Source organism: Camponotus floridanus, unplaced genomic scaffold (assembly GCF_003227725.1).
Source record: "Camponotus floridanus strain SB8 unplaced genomic scaffold, Cflo_v7.5 scaffold30, whole genome shotgun sequence".
NCBI lineage: Eukaryota > Metazoa > Arthropoda > Insecta > Hymenoptera > Formicidae > Camponotus > Camponotus floridanus.
This window is the reverse complement of record NW_020229437.1, coordinates 1,709,578-1,728,616: the sequence shown is the minus strand read 5'-3', so window position 1 is coordinate 1,728,616 and position 19,039 is coordinate 1,709,578. Positions and strand designations below refer to the sequence as shown.

Here is a 19,039-nt window from a genome sequence, read left to right as displayed (position 1 = left end):
CATGTAATATTGTGAATCTCACATTTAATTATTAATTAAAAGAAGAAAATTAAAAAATGCTGTAATATCTTTGAAACAATGATTAATGATCGATGCTTTTTCTAGAGAACGGATATTAAAATAATCTTGACAGAAAAGTAAATTAGAATTTAAATATGGGCCTGTTAGATTTTACGTTTAAGATATTAATGATTTGCGGGTGTTGGATACCGGATTCCTGGACAACACCGTACAAACGATTAGTTTATCATGTGTACACAATTTTTATAATGCTACTCATACATACGTTTATGCTATCGCAACTGATGGATCTAATTTTAACCGTGGACAATGCTGAGGATTTTACTGATAATTTCTACATGCTTCTCGCCATGATTGTTTCCTGTTGTAAGATGTTCACCTTGCTGATGAACCGCAGTAATATTACAATGTTAATCGATATTCTCACAAGAAAACCATGTAGACCAGATTATTCTGACGAAATCGAGATTCAGCAGAAATTTGATAGACTTATACAGTGAGTATATTTATATAATAAGAGCTAATTATATGTGTTATTATAGTTACAATAATTTTTAATATATGATAATATTTATGACATCAAAATATGTAATTTTTTTTAAAATTATAAATAAATTATATTTTAAAAATTGGTTGATTACTACATTAAGCTGTTTTTGATATAACAAGTATTTGATTGAAGAGAGATATAAATAACAAAGCTAACGTCGAAGCAAGAATTGAATGAAAAATGAAACAGAAAAATCTCTACAGTCATTTTACAGGACAAATACACTTTACTATGCAATCCTGGTCGAGACAACGTGTATATGCATTGCCGTGACATCGTTGCTGACAGAGTTCAGTAAAGGAAGATTGACATTCAGAGCATGGTTACCATTCAACTATACGTCGCCGTTACTGTTTCGCATAGTATATATACACCAGCTGATAGGTTTAACTGCCGGCTCTGTTCTCCATGTAGGTTGTGATGGTCTGATATGTGGTCTGCTGGTGCATGTTTGCTGTCAAATTGAAATAATGGAATGCCGTTTGAGAAAAATCGGAAGCAATCGAGATAATCTTCGCAAATCCGTTCTTCAGCACAATACTGTATTCAAGTTGGTATTTTGCAGCTAATATTATATGTATAAAAATATTTTGCAAGCATTTGATTACCAATATATTCGTTATCAATATATTATAATTGTGTTTATATTATTCAAAAGAAAAAAGATTGAGAGAATAGTTTCAACAATATCAAATATAAAAATATACTTTGCGTACTAGAGAATTTTAAATTAATTACAGAATTTTCGATTAATTTATTTATTCATGACCTTGTACTTCTTTGAACTTAATATATTGTTCCTATAATTCTAATTAATAAATTATTATGAATTTTGAAATATTTTTAAACTTTTAACTTTGTTATGCGATTAATGTGATTATTTTCATAATTATATTATATTTTAAAATCATGTAGTTATATTTCAGGCTTGCTCGCTTAATAAATGAAAAATTTAGATTGACTATCGTTATACAGTTTATTGTGAGTACATTGGTAATGTGCTTTAATCTATATCAATTTACTAAATCAACTGCATCAAGAGCAAAATATATGCAATTAATAATGTATATGGGTTGCATGCTGTCGCAAATTTTCTTATATTGCTGGTATGGAAACGAAGTTAAGTTGAAGGTTTGTATTTTTGAAAGAAATATATATATATATGAAACAAACATATATTTTGAAACAGACAATATATATTTGTTATTTGAAAATTTTGTATGATATACTGTGCATAAATTAAGTAAATAATAAAATGTAAATATTGTTAAACGCAGAGTCGACAATTGGTCAATAACATATTTGAAATGGAATGGTTTGAACTCGATAATTATACTAAACAATCTTTATTAATGATTATGACACGTGGTACAATACCAATTGAGCTTACTAGTGCCTATGTTATCTCTATGAATCTCGACTCATTTGTGCATGTTAGTATTAAAATGACATAATTAACAGTCAAAATCTAAAATATAAAATAATATTATAATGCCATATATATATATATATATATATATATATATATATATAAAAATTTATTTATCATTATTTGTTTAACTTTTTAAAGAAAAAAAATTATTCAATTAAGAATAAAATAAGAAGAGTTTAATATGTATTGATGAAAGAAACTTTCTATTATATATTGAACGTAAGAATTAATTTTTCTATACTTTTTAAAACAACTTTAATATAATATAATTACAAAAAAAGATTGGTATTTTTATATATATTTAACTTATTTTAAATAACATTATTAATAATTTTAATTGCAGTTACTTAAAACATCATACTCAGCTTATAACATACTTCAGCAAATGTAAAAATTTTAATATTAAAGATAAAATTTTAAAAAAATATTATAATTTATATTTTGTCATAAGACTAATATGAATTTATATCATGCACGTATAAAGAGAAAAAGAGAAAAGAAAAAGAAAGAAATTTTTAAAGAAGTTAAAATACATGTTTTTATATTACTTTAACCAATATTAGTGTGTATATATATGTACACTTGTTTTTGGTTCTCTTGTTTTATTATTATTATTATATATAAATATATATAAATTATGTTATATTTCAAATAAGCTACTTGATAGCATCGTGTACATATTCCTGTACATAGGCAAAACAGTTGACAAGCCAGAAAGAAATTTTTATATACCAGGCGTCACAACGCTATCGCGTCACTTTGATTATATACTTAATATAATAATGATTATATACAATATTATAATCTTTGGTAATGTGATATTTTTACTTACATATTTTGCACGCTAATTCAGTTATATTCGTATCATTTAAAAATTTTTCTAGCATCCGTTAAAAAATTATAAGAAAGAAAAATATGTAGTTTACTGTGGAAGTGTCACACCTATATGAATTAAGTATATAGCTGAAGTATAAATCATTAATATTTTAACAATAAGTACATAGAGCTTCGATATTCAAGAGTTATTATTTTTTTATTCCTCATGACATGTAATATCAAGCAAAATTCTAGTGAAGCATTATTATGTTATAATATCGCAATATCAAGTATGTGTTTAGACGATTGCATAAAAATAATATCTATTCGAGGAACATAATTGCACAATCTGAATAATAAAAGATGTCAAAGGAGGAAGTTGGAATGTATTATTGTATGGAAGATATAGTGAAGCTATAGACATTCTATGGTCAGTTTGCCATAAGATTTTATCTAAGCGCATCAATTTGTTTTACGAAAAATATTTTTATTTTCATAATATTACTATTTGATACAGTAATTTCAGAAAATTATTGTTTGAGATGTAATTTGACTACCAGTCTAAATTGTTGTACAGATTTTTGAAAAATTAGTTAAATAATTATGCTATATTACTAAATGCTTAACATTTTTTTCAATTAATTAGAAAAGAAAAATATATATATATATATATATATATATATATATTCAAGATTTATTCAAGATATATTTATTCAAGATATATTTATTCAAGATTTTTTTTAAAAATTTTTGACAGTATCTTTATATATATTCTTATATACACAATTTTTAAGACTGATGTACATGTATATATATATAAAACATAGGTATATAATGTAAAATCTGACATAATTTTTCTCGAAAGGAAAGCACTAATAAATAACGTTAAGAAAGATACGTTATAATAATGCGTATATTAGACTTTACATTTAAAATATTGACGATCTGCGGCTGCGGACGACCGGACTCCTGGACAACACCGTACAAACGGTTAGTCTATTACGTATACACAATTTTCATATTGCTGCTAATACATACGTTTATGTTATCGCAACTGATGGATTTGATTATGACTGTGGACAATTCCGATGATTTTACCGATAATTTCTACGTACTACTTGCCATGATTGTTTCTTGCTGCAAGATGTTTGCTCTATTAATAAATCGCAACAACATTGATATGTTAATTGATACTCTTATGAGAAAACCGCTTCAGCCGATTGAATCTGATGAAATGGAAATTCGACAAAGATATGAGAGATTAATACAGTAAGTATTGTGAAAATCTTATTGCTTTATTTGATAATATTCGGTGATTTTTGCATAATTTTAATATGTAGCATTTAAATTTAGAGCAAAATTATCTACCAAAATAATTCAATTTCCTCTTTTAATTTATGCGAATACATATAATAAGATGTAATGCTTTCTGCGAAAAAAATATTAAATAAAAAGTGCAATGTGAAAATGTTCATAGTCGTTTTACAGATCAAATACATTTTACTACGTTATTTTGGTCGAGACAACGTGTCTGTGTGTTACCATAACGTCGATATTGACAGAATTTAAAAAAGGCAAATTGACATTTCGGGCATGGCTGCCATTCGATTACTCGTCACCTCTACTATTTCTCTTTGTATACGCTCATCAATTAATAAGTTTTACAGTCGGATCTGTTCATCATGTTGCTTGCGACAGTCTTATATGCGGATTATTAGTGCATATTTGCTCTCAACTAGAGATATTGGAATGTCGTATAAGAAAAGGCACACGTAATCCGAAAATTCTTCAAGACTGTGCTCTTCAGCACAATCATATATTCAAGTTCGTTTCCATAACTAACGTTACAAATAAAAATATTTTTTCATCATTAATATTTGCGTAATAACTTTATAGCACAGTTAAGTGATTTTTTTATATTATATAAGTTAGGAGAAAATAAATTTGTATATTATTTTTTCGGCAATATGAAATTCTTTTTGTCAAATATTTTCTACTGATATACTGCACATTTTTTATACGCATTTATATATCATCTCAATTTTCGAGAGTTACGTTTGCGATTAATTCTAGGTTCGCTCATATGGTAAATGATAAATTCAGAATAACTATATTTATTCAATTTATTGTAAGTACGCTAGTAGTGTGTTTCAATTTGTATCAATTTACTAAGTCAACCGCATTAAGAGCAAAGTATATGCAATTAATACTGTATATGTGCTCCATGCTATCGCAAATATTTTTTTATTGCTGGTGCGGGAATGAAGTTAAATTAAGAGTACGTGCTATCTCTTTTACATGAACATTTAGTATATTTAGTACATATATATGTGGAACAAATAAATAATAAAATTCTTGGCTCATTAAATATACAGAGTCGGCAATTGGTGAATAATGTGTTTGAGATGGAGTGGTTCGAACTGAATGAAAATGCCAAAAAAATTTTATTATTGATCATGAGACGCGGTATAGTACCAATAGAATTTACCAGTGCCTCTGTTATTTCTATGAATCTTGATTCATTTGTGGGTGTTAGTATCAAAATTAATTGTCGTTCTATAAATAATAGTAGAGATCGTATTCAAAATTATAATATCGAAAATATTAATTCAGCCTCTTTTAATAAAAAGAAGTAATCAATAAAAAAAGTAACTAATAAGAAGTAATCTATTAAAAATAAAATTTTTTTCGTATTAAGAATATTTTAAATATTTTTTTACGAAATTTTCGAACATTTTGTTATATTGCGTAATCAAATTTAATCATGTACACACCTGCAACTGATTGTAAATTACAATATTAATAATTTTAATTGCAGTTACTCAAAACATCGTATTCTGCTTACAATATACTTCAGCAAACGCAAGATTCATAATATTAGATACCAATTAAAAAAAAATAGTGGCATCTTTTAATATAATATAAATCTATGTCATGAATATATGCTTATAAGCATCGTAGAGTAAAATATTTTATACCGATATTATAATTTATCATATCATATATTATATATATCACTAATTCTATACAAGAAAAATTATAATTAAAAAATTATTATATGTATCATATATTTTATTGTTTACGTTAAAATATAAGTTTTATTTACACATTGCACGTTAATAGTACGATTATGATTATATCATTTGGAGACTGCATATACATGTGAGTGTTAAATTAGAAATTATAGACATGAATCAATATGGGAAAGAAAATCTGTTCGATATGGTAAATTTACAACTTTATTAAATATTTCCAAGAGAGGGATAGAGAGAGAAGCATGGGAGTTACCAATATTAATATTTTACAACATAAGTATACGGACCGTGTGTATGTGACATTTGAGAGTTATTTTTTCTTTGACAACTCTTGCTAACATGTAATTTGTTTTAAATTTGTATTGATACACACACTCTCGCTCTCCTCAATAAGACAAAGTTTTATATTGAATATCCGTGTTGCACGATTATTTCACAATGTTATTTCATACAAGGGACACAGTTGTATTTTTAATAATAAAGATAATCATATATGGAGGGAAAAATTATATGTAAAAGTCGAAGAGTTCGTTAAGAAATCGTGGCTCTATAGGCATTTCAAGATTGTTCTTCTAGACAATTTATTGTACATTCGATTATTATTCGAGCGAGCAATTTGATTATAACATCGCATTTAGAATTTCACTTGAAAAAATTGTATCGATAATCTTTTCATATATTTCATTTTTAGTATAGATGTCTGTGTGAGAAAATTGAATAAGCAAATTATATATATCTTTAATATATATATTTAAATCTTTACCTGATTATAAAAAAGAATTATAGAAAAAAATATATAGATATATTATATATAAGAATATATAAGAATATATATAGATTACATATTAGAATTTTTATGTAAATTTCTACATTTTTTAATTTTTATGCTGTGTAAATGGAATATCAAAGAAAAGATATAAAATTCACAACATGCACATATTAGATTCCACTTTTAAATTCTTAATTATTTGCGGTTGTTGGCGGCCGGATTCTTGGACGTCATCATGTAAACGCGTAATATACCATATGCATACAGTTTTCATACTTGTGTTAATAAATACCTTTACCCTATCACAATTATTGGATATTATTCTTACCGTGGATAATCCTGACGACTTCACCGATAATTTTTACATGTTACTCGCGATGATCGTTTCTTGTTGTAAGATGCTTAGTATGTTGATGAATCGCAAAAATATCGCAATATTGACCAACATTCTCACGGAAAAGCCCTGTAAGCCATTGGAATCAAATGAAATGGAAATATATCACAAATTTGATAAGGGTGTGCAGTAAGTATTTTAAAAATGAAAATTTTTATAATAAATGTTATATTAAAATTAATATCCAGGTACGAAAAATGTATGACATGATTTTAAAACGCAAAGTTGAGATTTAAATATTTCTGACTAATGCTGCTACTAATTTTTTTTATATCGTTCTATAATATATTAAAAAAATATCACGTATTAAAATTTTAATAATAAATTTACATATTAAAAAAATAGAAAATTATAATATTAAACAAAACACTAATAACAAATGATATGCAACAATGTCTACAGTTATTTTTCAGGGCAAACACGATACATTACGCTATTCTGGTTGAGACAACTTGTGTATGCATCACATTGACATCATTATTAACGGACTTCAGGAAACGAATGCTGACATTTAGAGCCTGGCTACCATATGATTATTCATTGCCATTTTTATATTATATTACGTATGCTCATCAGTTGATAAGTTTGATAATGGGATCCGTTCTTCATGTCGCTTGCGATGGTCTTATTTGTGGACTATTGGTGCACATTTGTTGTCAGATCAAGATACTAGAATCTCGATTGAGAAGAATAGCACGCGAGCCTGATATCTTACACGATTGTATCCTGCAACATAATCGTATTTTCGAGTTTGTACATATATTTATATATAATATAATTAATATTACAAGAACACTATTTATACATATTATTATTGTTGCATCGATAAAAATATCGATGCAAAAATATCGATTCCATTTCTCGACTTGTAGGCATTAAAAGAAATGATCGCGTTTAATTACAGTCTTGCTTTTGCGGTCAATGAGAAGTTCAGATTCACTATTACTATTCAGTTTGTAGTAAGCACATTGGTGGTGTGCTTTAATCTATATCAATTAACCAGAACGACAACAACGAAAGCAAAGTATATTCAATTGGCATTGTACATGTGTAGTATGCTGACGCAAATCTTTTTTTATTGCTGGTATGGAAATGAAGTAAAATTAAAGGTATACGATTATTAAATCACATAGAAAACAATTAATTATAATAATTGTAATAAATAAATTAATAATTTAATCTATATATTTATAGAATTCTCATAATTTTATGTATTTTAATAATAATTAAATATATAATTTATTTATATGTTAAAAAAATATACAATTAATATGTGAATAAGCAAATGTTATATAATATTATAATAAATATAGAGCCGACAACTCATCCATAATATTTTTGAAATAAAATGGTATATGTTGGACCAGAATGTAAAGAAAGCTTTGTTATTGATTATGAGACGTAGTACAATGCCAATCGAATTCACCAGCGCTTACATCATCTCTATGAATCTTGATTCTTTCGTAGGTGTTAGTATAAAATGTTTCTTATTATCGCACAAGATTAACGGGCGAGCGCAAAAAATTTATATTTAATATTTAATGCATATATAAATCTGGATATAAAAAAAATAAAATCAATTCTTTTAGCAATAAATATATACAATCAAAATAATTGCATATATATTTATATATATATATATATATATATATATACAACATATATATTATACAAAAATTTAATAAATTATTATATGAAACGTTTATTGATTTCATTTTAATAATTCGAGCAAAGAGAGATCTTATAATATATTTAATTATTATAATATATATAATATTTTTGTTTGCAGTTACTTAAAACTTCATATTCAGCTTTCAACATATTGCAGCAAGTATAGGAAAGACAATATATTGGGTAATTACATAAATTTAATCTTACGTTGCTTACATTTAAGTAATATTAAATTTTTAATATAACCCAGCATAATGAATTATTATAATTAGCGATAATTCTTGTATCATGTAGTTTTGATGGATGAAAGAATAAAAGGTAATTAAATACATTTTTTAGATCTTTCTCTGTTTCTTTTATTCTTTTTTTACTATGTGTTATATACTTTAAGCACATTTTTTTATTTATGCGTTATAATAGTAATAATCGAATAGTTGTTTAATAGCTTAATATTTTGCAAAATTATTTTATCATGTTATATTAATGTACATTCGATATTTTATCGATTATATATATCCATATGCTTTAAATTCTTCTATTATAGGAATCAACATACAAGAAAGAAAGATTAATACAATGTGGCATTTCGGCGTATAACCGTTAATAAAATGTTTTCATTCAAAAGAGAGAGTATATTTTACTTATATGATTATTACGTTAGAATGGCTTACATAAGTGCTGTTTAATATTTAAACGTTTCCTCTTTTATTTCCTCTACGTTCCGCCTTCAAGTGACATGCGCTCAGAAATCGTTATAGGGACATAGCAGCTGTATCCTGCATTTTTGATTCAATGAAATACTATGTAACAGACATTGTTGCACAATAAATATTAAAACCATTGATTACGAGGGGAAAAACTAAGTGCAAATACTACTTTGGAAAAGAGCTACGAAGTTATAAAGTTTCAGTCGTTCTATGTGAATTGTGTTGCGCGTTATTCTCTTCTGCATATAGTATAAAGAATTTTAATTATAATGACATTCATATTACTCTTTTATTTATTACTTAATTAATATCCTCCTGATAAAAATTAATATATATAATTATATATATATATATATATATATATATATATATAACTATATAGTTTACAATTAATTAAAAAAATAAAATAAAAATATATGAAAAAATTTTTATTAATATAATATGTAAACATGTTATAGACAATCAATTTGATTGTATTTCGCAAGTAAATTATATTACTGCATTTAATATAATTAATAATAACATCAATTAAACAGAAAACACAAATAGATTTTACAAAATGCAAGTGTTGGAATTTACCTTTAAAGTATTAACAATATGCGGTTGTTGGAGACCGAAGTCTTGGACGTCGATATATAAACGCATAATATATCGAGTGTATACAGTTTTAGTAATTTTGTTAGTAAACAGTTTCACATTGTCGCAATTTATGGATATAATTCTTATCGTAGACAATCCTGATGATCTTTCTGATAATTTTTGTATTATGCTTCCTATGTTTATTTCTTGTTATAAAATGCTTAGTTTATTGGTAAATCATAAAAACATTGTTAAATTGACTGACATTTTAACAAGGGAACCATGCAGACCATCGAAACCGAATGAGATAGAAATTCACTATAAATTCGATAAAGGCATACAGTAAGTTCTATTTAACCAACAATAATTATATTACAATAACTATATTATTAATTGTTCACTGAAAATAATTATCGTAACATATTTCAAGTTATAAAAATTCTCTGAAATTGTAAATACCAACTTTTAATTTTTTTTACATTTATTAGTCTTTTCTCATTATTAATAATTTTTTTTCTTGATTTAAATTTAAATTTAAATTTAATATCTGTTTCTTAAGTTTGCAAATATATAATATATGCTAAGATATAATATTAAATTGCTGCACCTCTTAAACAAAAAAGTACGGGGAAACATAAATGTGCAGTCATTTTATAGAGTTAACACTTTGCATTATGCAACTCTGGGCTTAGTGACATGCACAAGTATTGCGTTCATATCTTTATTAACGGATTTCGGTGAAGGAAAATTAACGTACAGAGCATGGGTACCGTTCGAATATTCATCTACGATCGTATTTTGCATATTATACGCTCACCAATTGATATGTTTGATTATGGGTGCTTTGTTGAACGTTGCTTGTGATGGTCTTATTTGCGGATTATTAGTGCACATTTGCTGTCAATTTGAAATCTTGGCATATCGTTTAAGAAAAATCGTGCTTTATTCAGGCACTCTTCGTAATTGCGTGCGACAACATTGCAATATCTTCAGGTTAGTGTAATACAATATTTATATTATATTTTACAAACTTAACAATCTTTCATTTAATATAAATATGATATGCCAAAGTATATAGAAAACAATACGTAATAATTAATTTCAATGTAATATAATGCCCTATACGTACGTACATATATATTATTTTTATTAGAAAAATTATTTATACATTAATAATAAATAAAACGCATTATGAATTAATGAAAAAAATAATAATGGAAGAACCATAAAACTGAATTATTTTATTTTAAATATGATTTATGTAAAAATAAGTAAATATATATATATATATATATATATATATATATATAGAATATATATAATATATATAGAATATATATATATATATATATATATATATATATAGAACATATTTTATTTACTCCTCTATCTTATAAATATAAATATAAAAATGATGTATTATATATTTTTTTTCTTCAGATTTGCTTTTATTGTAAATGCGACGTTTAGAATGGTTATTACTATTCAGTTTTTAATGAGTATGTTGGTAGTATGTTTTAATCTCTATCAATTAACTCAATTGAGAATAGGTGCAAGATATATTCGATTAGCAATGTTCATGTGTTGCATGTTAACACAAATTTTCGTCTATTGCTGGTATGGTAACGAAGTCAAAATAAAGGTGCAAGCACTTAATTTCTATTATTAGTATAATATTTTAATATTTTAATATTAAAATTGTTATTTATTTTTAAAAATATTTCTATTTTTTTATATTTATATTTATATTTATGTAACATATTGAATATAAATATAAAAAAGAAATATTTAAACTCTTCAGCACTTTTTAAAATTAATATAGAATGATTTAGAAAAATCAATATTTATTATGGTAAATATTCGGAAAATGGTACACCTCACCGATTTCATCGCTCTTTGGATATGTTGTAGAGGAAGTTATTTTGAGTAAACCTCCGCAAAAATCAAGTGGGGGACGACATTGGTTTAGGAGATATAACAAGTTGAAGTTTCAAAATTTTAATGCTTCTTGCCGCAATATCTCACCATTATACGACTCTATTCAAAAATGTAAACATGTTTACGTTCTCAAAAGCACATGTTTGCGTTACAAAGTACACGCCCAGACTGCACACCCCCCACCCCCCCACCCCACCCCCACCTCCCACCCCCCCGTTGCGAACCCATGTGAAATCTTCCTTTGCATGGAGTTTGCAACGGGGGGGGTGGGGGGGGTGTGCAGTCTGGGCGTGTACTTGTAGGGGTGAACCTTGCTTCGCGTGAAAAGTACAATTATAGACCTCGCTTCGTACCGAAAGCAGGGGATGGTAAAGGTGGACCTCGCTTAGTACCGAAAGCAGAGGATGATAGAAGTGAATTTTGCAAATGTATAACACCGATATCACACAAAACTAAACATGTTTACATTTTTAAATAGAGTCGTATAATGGTGAGATATTGCGGCAACAAGCATTAAAATTTTGAAACTTTAACATGTTATATCTCCTAAACCAATGTCGTCCCCCACTTGATTTTTGCAGAGATTTACTCAGAATAATTTTCTCCACAACATATCCAAAGAGCAATAAAATCGATGAGGTGTACCATTTTCCGAATAATTACCTAATATACAATATATACATATATACAATATATATATATATATATATATATATATATACATATATATATATATAAGCAAAATGTTTTCTACATACTTAAGTAGAGTCGCCAATTCGTCGATAATATTTTTCAAACTGAATGGTTAGAGGTGGATGAAAATCTAAAACAGTCATTAATAATAATAATGAAGCGTACAACAATGCCTATTGAGATTACCAGTGCTTACACTATCTCCATGAATCTTGATTCCTTTGTAGGTGTAAGTATAAAAAATATTAAATATACGATAGAAATTGATTTTTGCAAACGCTCTTTAATTTTGCATAAGAATGATAGTCAGTATTTAAATAAAACTGTTAATCAATTTGGAAGAAAAGGAAAATTTATTATATTTAAAATATTTGCATTAATTGTGTCAAATCTAATAAAATCTAATTAATTTAAATTTAAAATTTAATTATGTTAAACCAATAAAAATTGAAATATTGCATTTTATATTTGTCTATATCATATTTTATCATTAACTAATTATTATTTATTTTGGTTAAATCACTAAATATATCAATATATAAATATAAATTAGGATTACGGACATCTATGTTTGTTGTAGATACTTAAAACGTCATATTCGGCTTATAATTTACTTCAACAAATGGAATAATAATAATTGACTTATGTTTATATGGTACACTAATATTATTATTTTATTCAGCTGTTAATATCATAAATATAACAGTCAATATTTTATCACGTATAATATATAGTAGTAATTAAATAAATAAAAATATCAAATTAAACTATTTAAATTTCCCATTACATTAAACTATTCCATCAAAAAATGCCATCATAATTGTTAAAAATTTTTTCTTTAATGTTTGCATATGTAATTTACATATATATAATATTGCAACATATAAAATTAATTTAAATATTTTTTTGCCAAGTCTATTTCAATATGTTATAGATTTTTGTTAGCTATGCAATATTTAATGATTTTATTAAATTTTATTGTTTATTATATTAAAAATGCGTTTTATATAAAAATATCCTTATGTTGTATTATTCTCGTAATTTGTGTTATTATTCGTAAAAATATAAATAGAAAAATATTATAATTAGTGTTGATTCTTTGTCGCAATTTTAAATTAATAAAAGGAATTTAAGTAAATATATCTTTTTATATTCACACACATATATCTTTCATCTTAAACACACATATGCACACAAATACTTATATTTTAATACATTCTCTATTTATCTTTTATGGTAATCAAATTATATGGTTTAATATCCTGGAGAATTTTTTTATCATGCTATACATATCTATCTTTCACTCGATATTATTAATGTCATATTTTAGATATCTTCTATTAGAAATTGTATCCAGTATATTGAGAATTGTATATTGAGAATCAATATATATATGAAAGAAAAATTCAATGTGATACAACTATCATATATCGAAAAATAAAACGTTTCCTTGCAGACAAGAATATAATTAATCTATGTAAAATATGTATAGAGATGTATTATAAGTGACTGTTCAATTGTTCCTCTTTTTATTTCTTTTACTTTCCGTCTTTAAGAGACATGCGCTTAGAAACCATGCTAACTCTGCATCTATATACTGCATTTTAAATTCATGAAAATATTATGTTGTAAGGGATTATTGCACACAAAGAGAGAGAATAAGACTATTGATTATTGCAAAGAACAAGACTAATGATTGAAGAAGAAATTTCTCTGAGAAATATTATCTCTGAAAAGAACGGCACATTTATAGGTTTTCGTTAGTCGCTGAAGAATTACACATTGTTTTTGTATATTTGTGTGTAAAAAATTTTAAGATAATGTTATTTGAATCATTCTCTCTTTATTTTATTTATATCAATTTTAATTGATCTTTTTGTTAAAAATTAATTTAAAGCACAAGTAGTTTACACAAGGAAAGAAAAAATATATTTTCAGTTATAATATACAACATATAGTTAAATATTTGTGAAAAAATATAAATCGTGAAATATATTGTTAGAAACAATATAAAATTAACAATATATTAATAAGGCAAACAAGATATAATATAATTAATCAGGTAATAATTATATAATAAAAAAATAATTAAAAACAAATTTGAAAAGCAAATTTGAAAGCAAATTTGAAAGCATTACATTAGTACAATAAAAAAATCAAGTTTTTTCTATTGTTATTCATATGTGATGGATGATGACCGAAAGAAAAAAATTCAAGATGCATATATTGGAACTTACTTTTAAAGTGTTAACAATATGTGGTTGCTGGCAGCCGGAATCTTGGACATCGGTACATAAACGTATAATATATCGAGTGTATACATTTCTAGTAATTTTACTAATAAATAGTTTCGTATTGTCGCAATTCATGGATATAATTCTAATCGTGGACAACACAGATGATTTTTGCGATAACTTTTGCGTATTACTTCCTATGATCATAGTTTGCTACAAATTGTTTAGCTTACTGGGCAGTCACAAAAACATTATTAAATTAACCGATATTCTAATGAAAAAACCGTGCAAACCATTGAAACCGAATGAAATAAAAATTTATTATAAATTTGATAAAGGCATGCAGTAAGTATTAACAATCAATAATTGTCACTATTTATTATTGATTTCACTAATAATCATTTTAACATGTATGTCTTGTAAATATTCTTTGGATTTAATTTAAATTTAACATTTTAGCTTTATGTTATTTCAATTTTATTGAAATTTATTTCACGATTTGATTCGTTATCTCCTTCATTATATACAATTTTCTTATTATATATAATTATTGTATAAGATCATTTTTATCTATTCTTTAAATAAGAAACTAATAAAAAATAAATACTAAGGAAAAAAATAATAAATGAAATATTAAATATATAATAAAAATATTAAGTGAATATGTTTATATATTTTTATAGGATTAATACTTTCCATTATACAGCTATGTGTATGGTAACATGCGTCATTATTACGATTACATCTTTATTAACAAATTTTGGTCAAAAAAAGTTGACATATAGAGCGTGGGTGCCATTCGAATATTCATCTATGACTTTATTTTGCATATTATACATTCATCAATTGATAGGTTTGACTATGGGTGCTTTAGTAAATGTCGCTTGTGACAGTCTCATCTGTGGATTATTAGTTCATGTTTGCTGTCAATATGAAATTTTGACATATCGTTTGAAGAGAATCATGCTTCATTCAGATGGTCTTCGTAATTGCGTCCAACAACATTGTAAAATCTTTAGGTTAACTTTTATAATATATGATATGATTCAATATCCCATTTAAATATGTTCTATTTAAATAAAATATGTATAAAATATGTGAATATATTTAGAAAATAATATATATTTACTTTCACTCTTTATTAATATTTTGATGTAATAAAACTAACTTCTTATTATGTATTATAGATAGTGCTTATTGTGAATTTTGTTTCAGATTGGCTTTTCTTGTTAATACGAATTTTAGAATGGTTATTACTATTCAATTTCTAATGAGTATGCTTGTCGTATGTTTCAATCTTTATGTAATAAGTCTATCAAAATTGGATGCAAGATGTATTCGATTAGCATTATTCATGGGTTGCATGCTCACACAAATTTTTGTTTATTGTTGGTTTGGCAACGAAGTAAGACTAAAGGTACGAGGTACAAACTTAATTTTCATTATTAGCAAAATTTTAATGTTGAAGTTATATTTATTTTCAAATTTTTATTTTTTTAGGATTTTATATTCATATTTTTATGTAAATGTAACAAATAAATTTTCAAGCCTTATGTTATTTTTGAAATTAAAATAGAATAATTATGCGAAAGATTGATAAGTATTCATTTGTAATTATTTTTAATTTATATTAATCTTTCTAGAATTTTAGAATTTATATTAATCTTTCTAGAATTGATGATTTTAACTTAAGAATTATTATAATTATTATCATACTTTAATAATATATAGATAATTAAGATTTAAAAAATTTTTTATAGAAATATAAGAATGTTTAAAAATATGTAACTCTTATATGTCTTCTATATTCATAAATAGAGTCGCCAATTTATAGATAATATTTTCGAAATAGAATGGCTCACTTTGGATAAAAATTTAAAAAAATCTTTAATAATAATGATGAAGCGTACAGTAATGCCTATTGAAATTACCAGCGCCTATACTATCTCTCTAAATCTTGATTCTTTTATGAATGTAAGTATAAAAATATCAAATGTGTGACTGAAGTTGATTTTGGAACGAAATTTCAAGTTTTTAGTTTACATAAGCAATGGCTTTATGTTTTAATGGATGTGTTAATCAATTTAAAAAAATGCAATATTATATTCATTACATTTAAAATATTTGCATTAATAATATCAAATTTAACATAGCTTTAGTTCAGTACAATTTTACTTAATTACATTAAAAGACAGAGCTAAAGATTATAAAGATTAAAACATTTTTTAGGTGTTGTATTTTAAATGTTTTTTTGTTATATTTCATTATTGACAAAATTATCTAATATACCAGTACATAAATGTAAGAGTTTTATATATATATATATATATACATATATTTATTTGTAGGTTCTTAAGACATCATATTCGACTTACAATTTGCTTCAACAAATGAAGGAATAGCAGTACAACTAATTTGGGTAAAAGAGTTAGATTATATTTATATATTCATATTACAATATTTATATTGTTAGCTTATTAGAATATTACAAAGCACGCGCTATATACGCGTTGTTTCCTTAAACTATATATTACATAATAAACTACAATAAAAAATTTTCAAATTTAAGAAAAGAAATTTTCTTCTCGAAAATTTGGCGTAAAATAATAATATTAATTTAATTTAAATATAAATAGTTATTCTGACCAAATTAATGTAAATTATTTTTTACATAAATATTAGATTTTATATGCAATAATGACTACATGAATTGATTACCATCTTGATTTAAAATGCGGCAGAATGCAAAATATTTAGCCTAAATGTGTGTATTACAGAATATTAAATAATCCGAGGCGCGCGATAACTAATTATTCGTTATTTAATTAATAATTAATTTGAAATTCCCAAAAAACAGAATTTTTCAATCAAATTTAATCGTATTGCATCGTAATATATTGCTACGTCAATGAATTAATTTACTTTACACTTAAATTTTCTAATATATAGTTCATCACGACTTATATTGCTTATCAAGATTTATTCAATCAAAATTTATCGTAGGATATCAGTAAATCTAATTATAGTCTTGTATAACGTAATACCCTAATATTTATTTTTTATTTTGGCTTAAATGTATTTATTTGCTTATGTTGAAATAATATAAGATTAATGTTTTAATTATAAAAAAAATTATAATGAAATATTATATAATTACATATTACAAAAAAAATTATATAATATATAACTCTTCCAACATGGAAAAACACTTTAACGTTGGTGAAAGTTCTCAGTATCTAAAAAAGTCTAAAAGGAAAAAAGTCCTAAAAAGGAAGATAAGTATAAAAGCAAAATGATTCCTGACAATTGTGAAATTTGAGCTAAATCAATAATAAATTGGTAGCAAATTTTATAATTTTTTAAAGAGTACATATGAATAAACAAACAGTTCGCATTTTAATTTTGTACGTTTTACTATATTTTGTATATTATATTATGTACTTTAATATAGTTTATTTTTATATTTTTTTATGACATTAGTAATCAAATAATATGACAGTTTATATTCTGCAATATTTTTTATTATATTATATTGTATGTTTCACTTATTTCCATATTATTGATATAGATACTCATGCGTTTTGAACTCCTCCATTAGAAATTTTAACGACTGCATCAATATATAAAAGGAAAATATAATGTAATGTGATATTACGGCGTACAACGTTAAATTAAATGTTTTCTTGCAAAAGTATAATTTGTCTATATAAATAATTTATGCCAAACTGTATTATAAGCGACGTTTTAATATTTAAATATTCTTCTTTTTAATTCAATCTGTCTTTAGCGGACATGCAAAGATTGCCATGCAAACTCTGCTTCATTATCGATTCATGGGAATACTATATTATAAGGGACAGTTGTTGTAGAAATAAATAGATTATCGATTACGAAAGAAAGCCACTATTTCATAGAAGATTGGCAGAAATTATAGACCTTTGGCAATTGTTCTACGAATTGTACTTCATGTCTTTCTTTTAGATTCGTGTATAAAAAATTTTTTATATTATACAATTTTTTATTTTAGTTATCTCAAATGTTAAAGCTTTGTCTAAAGCTGCATCCGCAGCACAAATAATTTATAATAAAGTGAGCTTTGTTATGTATTGTATATCTGATCATTGAAAAAGCAAGATATTGATAAATTTAATGCAATACTTGAGAAAAATAAATTAGATAAAATATAAACAATAATTCCAA

The 19,039-nt window shown here is 24.9% G+C and overlaps 5 protein-coding genes across 6 annotated transcripts; all 5 read left to right on the top strand.

Moving 5' to 3' along the window:
• Positions 1–131: 131 nt before the first annotated feature.
• Positions 132–2,394, top strand: LOC112638452 (odorant receptor Or1-like). Its single transcript, XM_025410232.1, has 5 exons — positions 132–517; positions 786–1,121; positions 1,498–1,702; positions 1,849–2,004; positions 2,347–2,394. The coding sequence occupies exons 1-5, from the start codon at positions 156–158 to the stop codon at positions 2,392–2,394; spliced, it is 1,107 nt and encodes a 368-aa protein (XP_025266017.1). The 5' UTR covers positions 132–155.
• Positions 2,395–3,682: 1,288 nt separating this feature from the next.
• LOC105249983 (odorant receptor Or1-like) lies at positions 3,683–5,725 on the top strand. 2 transcript variants are annotated; one of them, XM_025410193.1, is made up of 5 exons: positions 3,683–4,088; positions 4,308–4,643; positions 4,893–5,097; positions 5,195–5,350; positions 5,638–5,725. In XM_025410193.1, exons 1-5 carry the CDS (start codon positions 3,727–3,729, stop codon positions 5,692–5,694), a joined length of 1,116 nt encoding a protein of 371 aa, XP_025265978.1. In that variant the 5' UTR covers positions 3,683–3,726; the 3' UTR covers positions 5,695–5,725. The 2 variants fall into 2 exon arrangements, with proteins under 2 accessions (XP_025265978.1, XP_025265979.1); XM_025410194.1 differs by lacking the exon at positions 5,195–5,350.
• Positions 5,726–6,784: 1,059 nt separating this feature from the next.
• LOC105249984 (odorant receptor 46a) lies at positions 6,785–8,874 on the top strand. Its single transcript, XM_025410200.1, has 5 exons — positions 6,785–7,146; positions 7,431–7,766; positions 7,922–8,126; positions 8,331–8,486; positions 8,807–8,874. Exons 1-5 carry the CDS (start codon positions 6,785–6,787, stop codon positions 8,852–8,854), a joined length of 1,107 nt encoding a protein of 368 aa, XP_025265985.1. The 3' UTR covers positions 8,855–8,874.
• Positions 8,875–9,898: 1,024 nt separating this feature from the next.
• LOC109609915 (odorant receptor 46a-like) lies at positions 9,899–13,282 on the top strand. Its single transcript, XM_025410201.1, has 5 exons — positions 9,899–10,316; positions 10,632–10,967; positions 11,415–11,616; positions 12,679–12,834; positions 13,186–13,282. The coding sequence occupies exons 1-5, from the start codon at positions 9,955–9,957 to the stop codon at positions 13,234–13,236; spliced, it is 1,107 nt and encodes a 368-aa protein (XP_025265986.1). The 5' UTR covers positions 9,899–9,954; the 3' UTR covers positions 13,237–13,282.
• Positions 13,283–15,172: 1,890 nt separating this feature from the next.
• On the top strand, positions 15,173–16,517 carry LOC112638451 (odorant receptor 46a-like). Its single transcript, XM_025410231.1, has 4 exons — positions 15,173–15,184; positions 15,523–15,858; positions 16,055–16,256; positions 16,512–16,517. Exons 1-4 carry the CDS (start codon positions 15,180–15,182, stop codon positions 16,515–16,517), a joined length of 549 nt encoding a protein of 182 aa, XP_025266016.1. The 5' UTR covers positions 15,173–15,179.
• Positions 16,518–19,039: the final 2,522 nt, after the last annotated feature.